General features: G+C 41.4%; 1 protein-coding gene across 4 annotated transcripts in view; it reads left to right on the forward strand.

Moving 5' to 3' along the window:
* The window catches only part of ADCY7 (adenylate cyclase 7), a 331,521-nt gene that overhangs the window by 248,283 nt on the left and 67,773 nt on the right, over window positions 1-15,465 (forward strand). For all 4 annotated transcript variants that reach the window (XM_029608517.1, XM_029608514.1, XM_029608515.1 and 1 more), the window contains one exon: window positions 8,503-8,635. In XM_029608517.1, the coding sequence (XP_029464377.1) occupies window positions 8,503-8,635 (133 nt within the window). The remainder of the gene's footprint in view (window positions 1-8,502; window positions 8,636-15,465) is intronic.

Genomic DNA, 15,465 nt, shown 5'->3' on the forward strand with positions numbered 1-15,465 from the left:
AATGAACTAATATACAATGTTAAGTGGCATGATACACTTAGTATATGAGGATATTTACATTTGTATTATTTACATTAATACAGGTGCAAGTAGTACAGTAATACAGGAGCGTGCAAGAGCGATAAGAGGCTGGTGATGGGGGGAGGGTGGGGAAGGAGGGAGGGGGAGTGAGGAGAAGAGGGGGTGGAGGGGCGGAGTAGGGGGGAGGGAGGGCGGGGGTACAGTGGGCAATGGGGGAGGGAGCCGGGGAGGGAGTGGGGATGGTGTCTTTAGATGCTGAAATGGCTTGTGGGGGCACTCTTTTCACAATCCTCATTTGGTTTGGCTTCAGAGCTGATTTTCTTGATATGGAAAAAAGTAAATTGTTCACAAAACCAAAGGAAAAGAATGTGTGGCAAAAAAATACAATGCTGTTCAATACATGTCCCATAGGTTTATTTATTTCAGAGTAAGCAAAGGAGAGCGCTTATATTACAATGTACAATTGTTAATCAAAGGAAGCCCTTTGCATCATGGCTGCGTCAGGAGGACCAACAGGTGTTCACATCTACAAGCGAAAGGCATTAATCAGGATTGAACAGGTGGTTCCTTCCCACAAGAAAAATTGTTGTACAAAAAAGAGAATCTTATAGATAGAGGAAAGAGCATTCCAGGCAGACTATAGATTGTAAGTGTATATATATACTGAGCTACAGCTACTGAATGGTGCTAGCTTCCAAGATCTGCATTGCAAGTATAAACCTGTAAGAAGAATGGAACCCAAGGGGGAAGGGGTGGGGGGAGGGAAAGAGGGGGAGGAGAACAGATGGGGAGGGGGTAGAAGGGATGAAAGAAAGGGGGAAGGGGAGGGAGTGGGGTGAAGAAGAGAATGGGAGAAGGAGGAGAAAAGGACGGGGAAAAATTGAAAACAATTAATGAAGTTGAGATAACTAAGGTGGGAAAACATTTTTAATAGATTAACTTTAATAAAATATTTGTAATAGAATTTTTTTTTTTTTAAACAAAATAATACGACAAATCTTGTGGCTGAGTTTAATAGTGTGAAGCCTTCGCACAGGAGAACCTCGGAGGTTAAAGAGTGTGCTGTAAAAGGCATGAGCGAAAAAACTAACTAAGCAAGTAAACACTAGTGCGAGTAGATCCCTCAGAAATAAATACCAAAACTTACAGCAGTAGCGAGCTTTCGTATTCAGGTTTCAAAAACTTAATGCCAGCATCCGGCTTCTGCGTCAGGGAGGACTTTAAGAGTATCCCCTGCCGACCTGTCAACCGGCTTGTTATTCCATCTACAATTAAGGGGGGGAGAAACGAACAGACTGGGAAGGTTCAAAAAAACAAAGTTACCGTGGATTAAAAATGGATTAAAAATGGAATGTTATGGGGGGGAACATGTAAAAGAAAGTGTTGTGCATAAGCCACCAAGCACAACAAAGCACTCTAAATATAATTCCACACCCAAGTGAGTGCTAAGAACCGGTTGTACAGTCCCAATAAGCTTAAAAACGATTGTAAGTCCAAAGGTAATATTTATTCAAAACGGCAACTCCACTGTATATACAAAATCATGCTTTTAGCAGAAGGGTCCCCCGACACGGACCCGTGTTTCGCCAGGGGCTGCATCGGGGGGGACGCACAAGGAGATTCAAAATAATCTGTAAATAAGATAAAGAATACAGGACTGTCACTAAATGATGCTGTCAGTGCCATATATACAAACAAACAGGTCATTGAGGCTGTCCTCAATCAACGACCTGCACCAGTTCGTGTCCCCACAACCTTTCTCATGCAACTGACAACTTTGGCACTTACTAAAAATTATTTTCGTTTTGAAAATACTTTTTATCAACAAATTAAAGGGACGGCTATGGGGGCCACGATGGCCCCCAGCCTTGCATGTTTATACGTGGCACAATTTGAGGAATCCTACATTTATCCTTCAGTCTGGCAAGAATTTATACATGCATGGTTCCGCTACATTGATGACGTACTGTTGATTTGGTTAGGGACTGAGATCCAATTTTTTATGTTTTTTTGATTGGTTGAACAGCTGCAACCCCCATCTACAGTTTAGCTTTAATTTACATCACTTTCAAATTCCCTTCCTGGACATGCTGATTAAACTTCACAATGGTATCTTCACGACTTCAATATACAGAAAGGATACTGATCGTAACACGATTTTAAAATTTGATAGCTGTCACCCGAGAAATCTTAAGTCCAACATTCCGACAGGTCAGTTCCTCCGGCTACGCAGGTTGTGCTCCTCGAAAGCTGAGTACCTTGACAAAGCTAAGGAGATGCTACTCCGGTTTAGACAGAGGGGGTACCCTTTGAAGATTTTGAAGCGGGCTTTTAAGAGAGCTTTATATGTTAACAGGGAATTGTTGTTTCTACCCTCACATACTGATTCGGATAAGTCTGTAAATTGCATTTTACCATTTTCACCAGCCAGTCATAATATTGCTTCAATTGTCCGGAAACACTGGTTAGCTTTGTCCTTTTCACAACTGTTTCAGAGCTCACTGCGTTTTACGTACCGGAGGGGTAGGAATTTAAGAGACATCCTCACTCATTCTGACTTTTCTCATAATACGTTGGCACACACACGAGGTGCACATGCCCCGTGTGGAAATTGCTCGGTTTGTAAACATACTGCTACGATGTCTGACTTCACCGACCCTATTTCAGGCAGAATCTTTACCCTGTTTAATTTCACTGATTGCAGCTCTACAGGTGTAATTTATGTTATTTGTTGCCCCTGTAACAAATTATACATTGGCAAGACTAATAGACAAATCCGGACTCGTATAATAGAACATCGTTCTAATATCAAACAATCACGGTTATTAGCTCCCTTGGTTGATCACTGGGTGACCTTATCTCATTCAATTTCTGATCTTTTCTTTTTTGTTTTGGAAGTGCTATCTCCCCTTCCTAGAGGGGGAGACTTTGACGCCCATCTGATTCGATGTGAACAGCGTTGGATTTACCGACTAAACACTGTCACCCCCGTAGGTCTCAATAAAGAGATTGAATGGGTGCATTTTCTCTGACAGCTCATTGGAAGGCAATACGTTGCTCCGATTGGTGGGTTGTGTGGCTCAGCTGATTGGTCTGTGAAGGTTTTGGCGCCTTTTACGTGTTTAAAACTCCATGTTGAATGACAATTAAACGCGCTCCCTGTTACGTGTGTATACTCTTCAACTTGGTAAGTGAACATTCTGTTTGTTTGTATATATGGCACTGACAGCATCATTTAGTGACAGTCCTGTATTCTTTATCTTATTTACAGATTATTTTGAATCTCCTTGTGCGTCCCCCCCGATGCAGCCCCTGGCGAAACACGGGTCCGTGTCGGGGGACCCTTCTGCTAAAAGCATGATTTTGTATATACAGTGGAGTTGCCGTTTTGAATAAATATTACCTTTGGACTTACAATCGTTTTTAAGCTTATTGGGACTGTACAACCGGTTCTTAGCACTCACTTGGGTGTGGAAAGAAAGTGTTGTGAACATAAACCACAAATTGGCAACTAAGAAATAAATTTAGAGAGCGTTTGCTGAGAGGAGAGTGTAAGGAATCAACAATGATGGCCCATGCAAGGGACCTGGGCCAAGGGGCGGTAAAATACAGATATCCTAAAGAGCATTTAAGAAGAACTGATCAACAAGGGAGAGGGCACAACTTAATGTGACTGATATCTTAAAGAGACGGCGGGTCCTACGGCGTGAAGTCAGATGCTGAACAGGCAGCATTTCATGTAAAGCTGAACAAAGCTTTAAAACAAGAGAGGGGAGCTACCAGCGCTAAATACAGGAGAAGGAAACGTGCCCAAAAAATGATCATGTGACCATACAGAGCCAATCAGAGTGGGGAAATAGGTGAATTGAAGGTAAGAACTAGAGAAGGGAGGGAGTAATGATAAAAAGATTATTTTGTAAAAGGGGGAGGGGAGAAAGGGAAAGCAGAGGGGAGGGAGGAAAGAGAAGGAAGGAAAAGGGGGGAGGGGAGGGGCAAGGAAGGTGAACTAAATATAATTAGCGAGGAATTAATGAGCCTCAAAAAAGAGTGATGAATGAAGACAACCCTGTTGAAAGAAAGCACTGTTAAAAAGAAATGTTAGAAAAAAGAAGTAAAGCAAAGGTAGAAGTTAATTATTAACAATCAGCTGAAGGGGGTATTATGTTCTAATTCTTCAGCTAGATTGTTAATTATTTGTCATCTCCATTCCAGTTAAGCCACGGGACAAGGAAATCTTGCATTAATCTTGCATTAGAAACTTTGGTGATTTGCTTTACAGCACAGGATCTTGAAATATATGGAAGATGCATCAGGGTGCACCAGTATAACCCCGAATCTTTACAGCCTTAATTTGTTGCAATTGATGATCTCTCTTGGTTGATTTTCAAGACAGGAGGTCAGATCAGCTGGGTCTAAGTCAGAAATTATGCCTTTGCACGTAATCAATTATAAGGATTTATTTTGTCCTTATCCATTTCGGTGGAAACTCCAAAGGCTAAAATATCCCTGCCCTTTCATGAATTAAGCTGCCAGTACAATCTTCCCTTTTCTTATGGTTTTGAAATGGCTGCAATTAAAACACTGGAAAAAAATTCTGAAATTTAACGTACAAGTCAGGTGTGATGGATGTGTCGTGTGTCAAGTAGTACAAACTAAAGGCCCTGCGGCCTCTGGCTTTTATAATCTCATGTTGTTGACTAACGTCGCGTGCTGGAAAGGGATTGAAAAATGAGCATGAACTGGGTCTTAATCTTACAAGTTTTACCAATAGTGGTGTTTGGCTTCTCTAATGCAGTCGCTCTTCTTTGCTCATCATATTATAGGACTCCTGTCAAATTACATAAGGTCAACTTGCCTCACTCTGAATCGTCTCTGAGACCGGTACTTTCCACAATAATCTCTTTCCACTGTAATAATGGTTCAACAAGTGTGTCAGGGTGTATGGCATAATATTATTGCCAAGTTTTTAGATTTACGGGTTTCCTGTATCATATCCTAAATTTTGTTTTAAAAGATTGTCATACACATGCAGTTTTAAACGCTGGTAAATAGCAGCTGTCCAGGTAACTATGCCTTCATCGGTCCCTAATGTAGTTTCGTCTTTAGAGGAATAGCAGCCCGAAAAAAAAAAAACACCTGAGCTGTTGCTAGCTTCTAAGAGGGAGGCGTATCGGGAGGAGTTTTCTCCAGTGAAACCAATACTTACATTTGGTCTCTTAATTTAAGCACTGGTCAAAGAGCACACCAAAGTTGTTAATGGAGAAAAGGATTCATTCCATTTAAACACTTAAATAAGTTTTCTTAATGTTTCAGATTGCCAGTTACTTTCCCTAGAAAGTAACCTATTACTGATGGGATGTCACCTTTCTGTTGAAGTGTAAACAAAAATGTCATGACACGGTAGATTCGGGTAACTCTGGGAGTTTCATTTTAAAAACATTTTTTTTTCTATGGTTAAAATCCCTTTAAACAATCCCGCCTGCTGAAATCCCACGGATTACTGGAGAAGCAAGCTTAATGTATTTTTGTTTGTTTTTTTTAACAAAACCAAAACACAAATCCTGTTGGAAAACACAAGGAAAAGTAGAGCCATAAATGTTAATTTTTATTACTTTTGTCCCTAAGTAGCAGTCTATGTTCAGAATACTTTTCAGAAATGTAATATCCTTACTATGGAATCAAACTGCTGGTTACCAAGTCACTTTACGATCACTCCTGCATATAAACAAGCCTTAACTCTGCAAACAGGGTCAGCATTATTGTCATCTGCACAATATATGTTAGATTTGTTTTGGTTTTGGTTTTTTTTTTTTTACTGATCTCCAAATCCTACAGCATTAACTTTTTTTTTTTTTGTGACCCTTTTTGCATACACCACAGTTTTTGGAAAGGTGGGCTTTGAGTGTAGTCCTGCTTTTATTTATTTATTTATTTATTTATTTATTTAAAGTTTTTCTATACCGGCATTCGCAATAGATATCGCATCATGTCGGTTTAAAATTAACAAGTGGATAGGTAACAAACAAGGTAAAAAACTAACATTTATCTTAATAATAATAATAGTTGTAGTAATAATAATGATAAAAACATTAAACAAGAGAAGGTTAAGGTATGCAGTTACAATAAAACAAGGGAGTAATACAACTTGGAGCATAGAAAAGAAGCTGGGGATTAAATAGAGAGAACGTAAATGCCATGCTTCTTAGCTGGGAGGCATTTTTTTTTTTTTTTTGAGTGAAGGGAGAGGCTTTCTGGCACTTGGTTTTGGCATTCTTACAGAAGCCTGTGATGATATAACTACTCCATGGCCCTCTCAGGAGCATGATCAATGCTGCTGGGATGTGAGGAAATAAGGAGACGGGGACAGTGTCATCGGTATGCAGACTTGTCAGGGCACATCAGCACATGGACTGACTTGGTGTGTGCTCTTTGCATTTTGTTCCTCAACCTAGGACATCAGGAAATGTTGCCGCTTCATTTTGCTCTAAGCAATGTAAAAGGGGGTCATTTTCATCAGGCTGTGAAAATCAGTGGATACCTTTTACCCGCAAAACTTTAATCTAATTTCATTTGGGAAAATGTGCACCTACTTTTGACTTGAAAATTAGTCCGGAAAAACTGACCACACATTTTTACCTGCTAATTCATGCAGGTGGAGTTCACACCCATGCTTTTTAAAATGTAAAAAGTATGCTCGTAAGTCCAATCCTCAACCAGACTCTCTCCCCCCTTCCCCAGAATGCCTTTGATATGCTGGGGGGGGGGGAGGGGGGGGGGAGAGGAATATTAATGTAGAATGTGTGTGCATATATTTTTCCCACCCACAAAATAGGTGCATCAATGCCAATTACCGCACCTCCACCCCTGAATACTGCAGTTTATATCGTTTGGTGCTGAGTGAGGAAGTGCCAGAGAGGAAGGAGAAGGTTGCTTTAAAGCAGCAGCACTAGCTGAATAATGTAGAAATGTTAATGTGCTTGCCTTTCAACCCCACTTTTTTTTTTCCCCTCAAAGATACAGTAGTGTGAAGTATTTTTTTTGTTGTTGTTTTACTCTTTTTGGAATGAAAGATGCACAAATTTGATTTCAGCCATGTGCCCTGTTTTTCAAAAGACTCCTTTCCAGAGTTCATTCCTTGTTGCTCTCTTCGTATGGGGCGAATTTTAAAAGCCCGGCGCACCAAAACTGGGAGATGCGCACAGAAGTCAGGCCGGTGCATGCCGCGTGGATTTCGAAAAGGCGCACGCATGCACGCGTATCTCCTGGTAATGAACTGGGGAAACTGGTAAATGTTTCAGCGTGCGAGACTGCCAAAATCCCTCCACTTACGTGGTAGAAGTGGTAATTGCGCTTACGTGCACATCTCCATATAAAACTATGCGCACGTTTTCATGTGTACAGCCTGTTTTACACCATGCTCGCAAATACACGCGTAGGGGCCGATTTTAAAAGCCTGGTGCGCGCGAATCCCGGGAGTTACGCATGTGGCCTGGCCGTGCGCTTGCTGAGCACATTTTCCAAGCAGCCCGAGCATGCGCATATCTGCCGGTACGCGCGAAAGTGCCAAGTCTTTGAAAGGGGGTGGGGCGGGGGTAAGGACGAAACAGCGCTATTAGGCGCTGTCCCACTGAACTGTGTGTTGGAAATTACGACTGCTCTGGAGAGCGAGTAAGTAGCAAACAAATTGAAAAATAAAAAATAGGGGGGTTTAGAGGTCATGTGTGTTATAAAATCGGCTCGTCCATGTGGGCATGCCATGAACCGCGAGCACATGGATGCCTGCACGGCCCTTTTCAAATTTAACTTTATATGTTTTAAAATTGCCGTGTCCTTTGGCGCAAGCTGGCATATACGTGCGTATGTGTGCTCCCACGTGGCTGTATAAAAGTTACCGTCCATGAGTGTAAATGGGAACCTGAGGTGCCCACTGATTTATTTGGACTCCTAAATATTTCAGAAGTGGGCAGCCAAGCTTCTTTTACCTGTTGGTTATTTGGGGGGGGGGGCGTGAGGGGTGGGGATGGAAGACATCAGAATTAGAAAGGGGTTCTTAATGATAAACGCTTTTAACCACTGTCTGAATTATGTACAGAAAGCTGTTTTGCTGATGTCCTTGCAGTTCAGTTCTGTGATACGCAAGAGCGGTGCTACATTTCCCTCCTGCTTTTAGCCCCATTTCATAATCTCTTTCCCCAAGATGGGTTTTACCCATGCTAATGAAGGACTGGAGAGGGGTCTTCCTTCATACTGACACCCACCCCCCCCTCCCGGGACTCTCTTGTGCCATAGGCTGCCACTGTCTGGCCCTCCCTCTGCAGGCCCAAGCCTGCCATTTCTGTATTATATCGAGCCCCGCTGACCCTGTAAGACCTGAAGAAGTGCGGCACAGAGTTGTGTAGTCAAACCATGGGGCTGTTCTCGTAAAGTGTCATTTTCAGTAGTGTTTCACCTTAGTATATATATATATATTTTTTTTTCTAGTCGTGTACACATCACTGAAGCAACATTAAAACATCTTCATGATTCTTATGAAGTGGAAGAGGGGGACGGAGACCTGAGAGATCCTTACCTTAAAGAAATTAACATCAAAACTTATTTGGTGATTGATCCACGGGTAAGTTTTCTTTATTTTTTTTTTACTGATATTTTATTTTTAAAATTATTTTAGCATTTATATGCCGCCTATAACAAAGTTCTAGGCGGCTGATATCCAGAACATAAAATACATTAAAAGGCTAATAAAAAATCATAGTGTAACATTTAAATAAGAAAAATGTAAAAGGCAAGTTGAAGTAGACAGAATATGAGTAAAATAAGGTCAGGCACAGACTGAATTCAAACGATCCACTTTTCTCCAGGACTAATATTAGTAGTACAGCTCTCCAGGACGGATTTCTCAAGCAAAAAACATAGGAACCTATATTAGTGTTTCACTTCTTACAAAATGAAGGATATTTTTTGACAATTTATTACAGAAACTGGTAAAGACTAATGCGTACTGAAAGCGAGCCCAGTGCTTAAGGTGGGTTCTAATAATTAAATCTTTAAATAAATAGAGATCAAAATGATAGGATAATTTTCCAAGGAGCAATAGCGGTGATGTAAAATTAAAATTATGGGAAGGGGTTGGGTTAGGGAGGGGTTTAGGGAAATGGGGTGGTGGCACCACTGCAGGCGATAATGCTTTGGACATTATCGCCGGCAGTAGCATGGGAAATAGCACCACCTTTTAGCATGGCGCTTTGGGGGCGATAGTGTGAGGCATGGCTGCACCGCACCGCCGTGATGCGGCCGGCTGCTCATCATTTTGCAGGGAATGATGAATCTAGGCCTTAGTTTGCTCTCTCCTTAGCAGAAGTTCCGTTTTCGTCTGTTTTTTGTTTGTTTTTAACTAAAGGATTTTAATTGTGGCAGACTCAAATTGGTTGTGCAAATAGAAACAGACATGGTTGGACTTGGTTTAAAACAAAAATGTTGCTTACAAGGAAAGAATGAGAAATACCTAAGGATATGCAGAAAATTAAAGGTGTAACTCAAACCAGACAATTTCAGGTTGACTTTGGAGTTCAGTTTAGTTTTCAGATTTAACTCAGATTTGCCGGCGATGTTCATTCAGATTTTTACTATTAAATATAGGGAACATCCTCAAAATCATCAAGCCCTGAAGAATACTGCATTAAATGAGATCACAGCAGATCCCGCAGAATGGGTCCATCTGTCCAAACTCTGACGCAGATTCACCAATTCCAGGAATCCACATTTTTGTTGTTCTTGGCAGGGGGTAGGGGGTGTTGGCATACTAATTCGACAGACAAACTTTATTTATTTATTTATTTATTTATTTAAAATAATTTATATACCGGAGGTTCCTGTATAATATACATATCACCCCGGTTCACAAGGAACAGTAACTATCGCTACATTTAGCGGTTTACATAGAACAGAATAAAAAAAAAAAATGAAGTTTTTACATTGAACAAATTAATCGAAGTAAGCAAATAGTGTATGATATTGAACCGTTAATAAAACTTTCATGTGGATACGGCCAACAAGTTTTCAAATTTTTTTTTCTAAAGTTTGCACCCCCTCCCCCCATCTCCCCCCTACACGCACCTCAAAATATGCCATAGATAAATCGGGCTGGTTGTGTTATTACATTGCCCTCTTGTATCACTCTTCTTACACCAGGATGTATCACATCATTCATGCACTCGATCCCTGCAGTTTCTGTTAGACTGTACATCTGAGTGGTGTGTGTGTGTGTGTGTATATATATATATATATATATGTATGTATGTGAAAGTTCAGTGGCAAAAGCCAAATTCAAAAATGCGACTAGTGTAATGTATAAAATACCAAAAACAAAAATCACAGCGAATCACCAAAAAATTAACAAAAAAATTATTTTAATAAAAACTACCTTACCAGAAAAACTTGAATAGTTTCATTCAAGAAGACTGTAAATCTAAGCAGAAAGTAGTACTAAAGTACAGAAAAGGCCAGTTTATAACTTAGCACCAAAGTAGCAAGCCAGCTTGTTAAACCGTTGCTTTATGTCCCCATTAAGCTCTTATAGTCACTAAAGCCATGAAAAAAAACCTCACATGGGTAAATTTTAAAACGCCAGCACGCGCCAGCACTGGGAGATATGTGTGTGTGTGGCTGGTCCACGTGCATATTTCTCAGTACGCACGGAAGAGCTGTGTTTGAAAAAAGGTGGAGGGCTGGGGTCTGGGAGGGGCATGGGCGGGCTGGGACAACGTGTGCCGGCAGCCGGCTGGCCCGTGCAACTTACTGCTGCTCCGTAGAGCAGGTAAGTAGAAAAACAAACAAAAAAAAAAAAGGGTAGTTAGGTAGGTTTCAGCAGTCAGGGAGGGTAGGGGGTTAAGTTTCTTCCCAGACTGGGAGGGGAACTGTGGAAGTGCCCTATCACATCGCCGTGCGTTTCTAAGAAAATTTCCAACTCGCACGCGTGCACCGGTATAAAATCAGGCGTGCATGTGTGCTCGTGAGCTGATTTTATAATGTGCGCGTCCATGCGGGTTTAAAAATCTATCTTTTAGAGAATGGTATTAAATAAATCCAAAATAATATTTTTGGGGACTAAATATTCTGTTTTGTGAAAAAAAAATTTTATATAAATCTTTTTTAGTTTTTTAAAATAATTAGCTAAAACCTCAGTCTGGTCTTGACTTTATAACCTTGACATTTAACTGGTAGAACTTCACTTATAGCTGAATATTCCATTAAGTTTTCCAGCTCGATGTAGGTAAATCATCAAATATGCCTCACTGAAAGCCCTCATTTCGTCATATATAAATGGCTTCCTCAGGGGAGTTCTTTAGAAACAATATACCCCAGCTATTTTAACTGATAGTTCTCAGAAGGTTAAAGCAGGCAAGGTTTGTTTTTTTTTTTGTTTGTTTTTGTGGGGGGTTTTTTTTTTAAGTCTTATACTTAATGCTTCGGTGCTAGATCCTTGTAGTGTTATGGTCATGAAACTCCAAATCTTCTTTGATGGTGTAAAATGTCAATGTTATAAGGTAAGACTAAATCATGGTTTTAGATAATTTATTTAAAAAAACTAAAAAGGTTTATATACTTTTTTTTTTTTTCACAAAACAGAATATTTAGTACACAAAAGTATTTTTTTATTTATTTAATACCATTCCCTAAGTGGGGTTTTTAATGCCAGTAGTGATTATAATAGCTTGTAGCCGATGGGGACATTATACAATAGTATAACAATTTGGTTTGTTACTTTGGTGGTAAGTTATGAATTGGCTTTTTCCTTACTTTAGTACTACTTTCTGGTTAGTTTACAGTTTTCTTGTAACAAAACTATTCAAATTTTTCTAGTACACTTTTTGTTAAAATAATTTTTCTGTTAATTTTTTCGTGATTCACAATGATTTCTTTTTGAAATGTGTGTGTATGTGTGTGTGTGAATACTCTGCCACAACATAAGAGCCTTAATTTTAATAAAGATTATTCATGAAGATAAAATTTTAGCAATAAGGAAAGGCAGGGCAAAGGAAGCTGAATTTATGTACAAAAACTTGCTCGCTTAAGAACTTCCCTGAAAGTTATCTGACATTCCTTTTAGTTCAGTTGTATGGAGGTGTAACAGATTGCTAACTTTTTTTTTTTTTAAACAGACTATTCCTCTCTATTCTAGAGATAAATTCAGAATGCAAAACTGGGCAAAATGCACTCAGTTTAGATGTGTGAAATATAGGTATTATAACATTAATGATGAATACCAGAGTGAGATTAGCCTGGCTACTCATATCTGTAGCAGTGTAATTTTATAACTGCTCGCATAGGGCTAAAGCCTCTGGATACTTTTTATCTGCAGGTTTTAGTTCAAATTTTCAATGCAAACTTATGTGCGAGGGTACGCTTTGAAAATCTGTGAGTTTGCTGGCTACGCGTGCTCCTGAGCCAGGTGCAACTTATGTACATGTAGATATATACACACGCGTACTTTCGAAAATCAAAGCACGCGTGCAAATTCTCTGCCCACTGCCAACTCTGCCCTTCAGCATGCCCACTTCAACTGCAGGTAAAAATATGGGTGAAATCAGATTTTGTGTGCAGTTTTGCAAGCACAATTTACGTGCATCAAACAGGTTTTAACTCGTGAAAAGTACTTTGAAAAACAAACCCTAAACGGCTGTGTTTGAAATTTGCCTACCTCCTTACCAGGGTAAAAGTGTTCACCGGGATCAACAACGTGTACGTTTACCGGTGGAAAAAGCAGACATTACTGGGGGGCTTAGGTTTGGGGGGAGGGAAAAAACGAGGCCTATATTACCTTTTCACTTATAGATATTTATTTATTTATAATTTTTATATACCGACCTTCTTGCATAAAATGCAAATCAGGCCGGTTTACATTGCAAACTGAACAAGCAGGAAATAAAATTCCTTAGTCGGATACATAGAACATCTAGAATTAACAATGTAAAAGCAAACTTTTTAGACAGCTTAATAGAGGTTAATTAAATAACAAACATAACTAAACTTATTTTACACAAAGTACGAAAGTTAGCACAAAGGGGAGCACAAAGGGGAAAGCCCCTTTGTTGCGCCCCTTTGGTGCGCGACGTCCGGCGCGCGACGCTCGATGGAACGGCGTCTTTTACCGGCTCTGCCGTTAGCATGATGATGTCATTTTGTGGGCGGGTCTCATTCTCTCTGAGGACTCCCTCCGTTGTCAGTTTCAGTTTCATGGCGATTCTTTTTCATTTTTTTTTTATGTTTGTTTCAGCCCGGGATTGTCTCTCAGGGCACCCGATGCTAGTGGGCTGCCCCTCACCCTCGCTGCCCGATGGAACGGCGTCTTTTACCGTTTTTTATTTTGTATGCAGGCGATTTCCCCAGGGCGGTTTTCAAAGGGAGCTTATGAAAATTGGTGCAAAGCCTGTGGGTAACAGGTACCTGAAAAACTTTGATAATGCAGGCAGATTTCAGAATTACCCCATAAAATCTTGGACATTAAGCCCCCACCAGTTTGGGATGCTTCGCTCTCAGCCAAGAATGTTGATGAAGGAGAGCTGTGTGGGCAGGGATGGCTCTATAATGAGGCAGGGTGAGGCAGCCGCCTGAGGCAGCAGAATTTTGATGAAGCACAAAATGTCCCATTCCGTGTCCCATCCCCGTCCCCCCACCCCCGCCACTGAAAATGCTCCTGTGGAGTCTGCATCACACAAACCAGTTAGTGAATACATCTTAAAAAGAACAGAGGTGCGGCATCCCATGCCACTGTGGCTTGCAGTCTCACTAGTTTGTTCTGCCTCGTGCTTTAGGACTTTGCCTTGCAAGGTGCAAACTGGTCCCCTTTTCAGGTTCTGCATGGTTCGGCGGCACTTACAGTCTGTGCTGTGCAGCGCTGCCTCCTGTCTAGTGGTTTACACGCTTGCCCCCATGGAAAATCAAAGTGAAAGTATGTAAAAATGAATAAATAAAATAAAACAGGTGGCAGCTACATTTAATTGCTCAGTCTGAGCCACAGTTCCTCTGTTCCCTCTGCTGCTCCACCACTCAGCTGCCCCGGGAGGGGGAGGTGGCCAGGCAGGGGTCTGAGGAGAAGAAAGAGCCAACTTATGTTCTTATGTTCTTATGTTTTCTTAACTGCTGAGGGAGTCCTCAGAGAGGAAAGCGGTGCCACAGGTGTGCAATGGGACAGAAAAACCAAGATGGTCACACGTGCCAGAGCGGGTTCAGACCATGGCAGTGGTTGACAGGGAGAGGAGCAAGAGACCTGGTGCAAGGCACTGAGCAGGGTGCAGGCCTCGCTCTTCAGTGGCAGCGCTGCATTGATGAGCTCCCACTGGAGTCTTTGATCATTGCCAAATGAAGTGGCTTCTGCTGCTCCTGGAGAGAAAGAGAGAGAGACTGGTCTGGGGAGGGGTGATTGGTGAGTTAGAGAGATTGGTCTCGGGAAGGGGATGAAAGTGACTAGTGAGAGAGAGAGACTGGTCTGGGGTGGGGGAGAGAGATGATAGTGACTAGTAAGAGAGAGAGAGTGAGAGAGAGAAGTCTGGGGGAGGAGGGGACAATGACTGAGGAGAGACAGACTGGTTTGGCAGGGAGAGGTGACAGTGACTGGTGAGAGAGAAAGTGACTGTTCTGGGGAGAGGGGATTACAGCCACTGGTGAGAGAGAGACTGGTCTAGGGGAGGAGGTGACATTAACATCTGAGAGAGAGACTGGTCTGGGAGAGTGGGTGACAGTGACTGGTGAGACAGAAAGATTGATCTGGGAGGAGGGGGTGATAGTGACTGGTGAGTGAGCAGTGTCAGCCTGTGGGTAGGTCACTCTAGGTGGTCACCCCGGGCACCACCAGCATCACCTATACTGCCATGGCCTGAAGAGAGCTCCAGAGAAGCTGTTGCAGACCCCATCCCAATGCTGCTGAAAGAAATGGGGAGGCCCTGAGTATGTGTGTATACTTGTACACACACACAAAGATCATGAGCCTGTGCGCATATGTGGGTGTGATACTGTTTGTGAGAATGAACATGTGCAAGTGTGTGTGTGTGCCTGTGGAAAAAGAGCAAGAGCCGTTGTATGTGTAAGTGTACATGCATGTAAGCCCACAGGCTTGCACGCACACACATAATTTGTGTGCGAGGGAATGAATGCTCTCTCTGTGAGAGAGAATGCATGCATGTGAGTATGGGTGTATGACAAAGAATGCGTGAGAAAATGAACATGTGTAAGTGTGTTTGTGTGCCCCCCCTTCTCCCCCAATCCATGGCAATTTCAGGGTGACTGGAAATCAATAAATCCTAGGTATGGAGAGATTTTTAAAATCCTTATTAGTTTTAATTATTGGTTGGTGTTTGTTTCTGCTGCTTTAAAATATTTTATTGGTGTTTTGGGAAACTTATAACATTTAAAATTATTGGATGTTCTTATCAGATTTTTTGACATTGT

Source organism: Rhinatrema bivittatum, chromosome 7, assembly GCF_901001135.1.
Source record: "Rhinatrema bivittatum chromosome 7, aRhiBiv1.1, whole genome shotgun sequence".
Lineage (NCBI taxonomy): Eukaryota > Metazoa > Chordata > Amphibia > Gymnophiona > Rhinatrematidae > Rhinatrema > Rhinatrema bivittatum.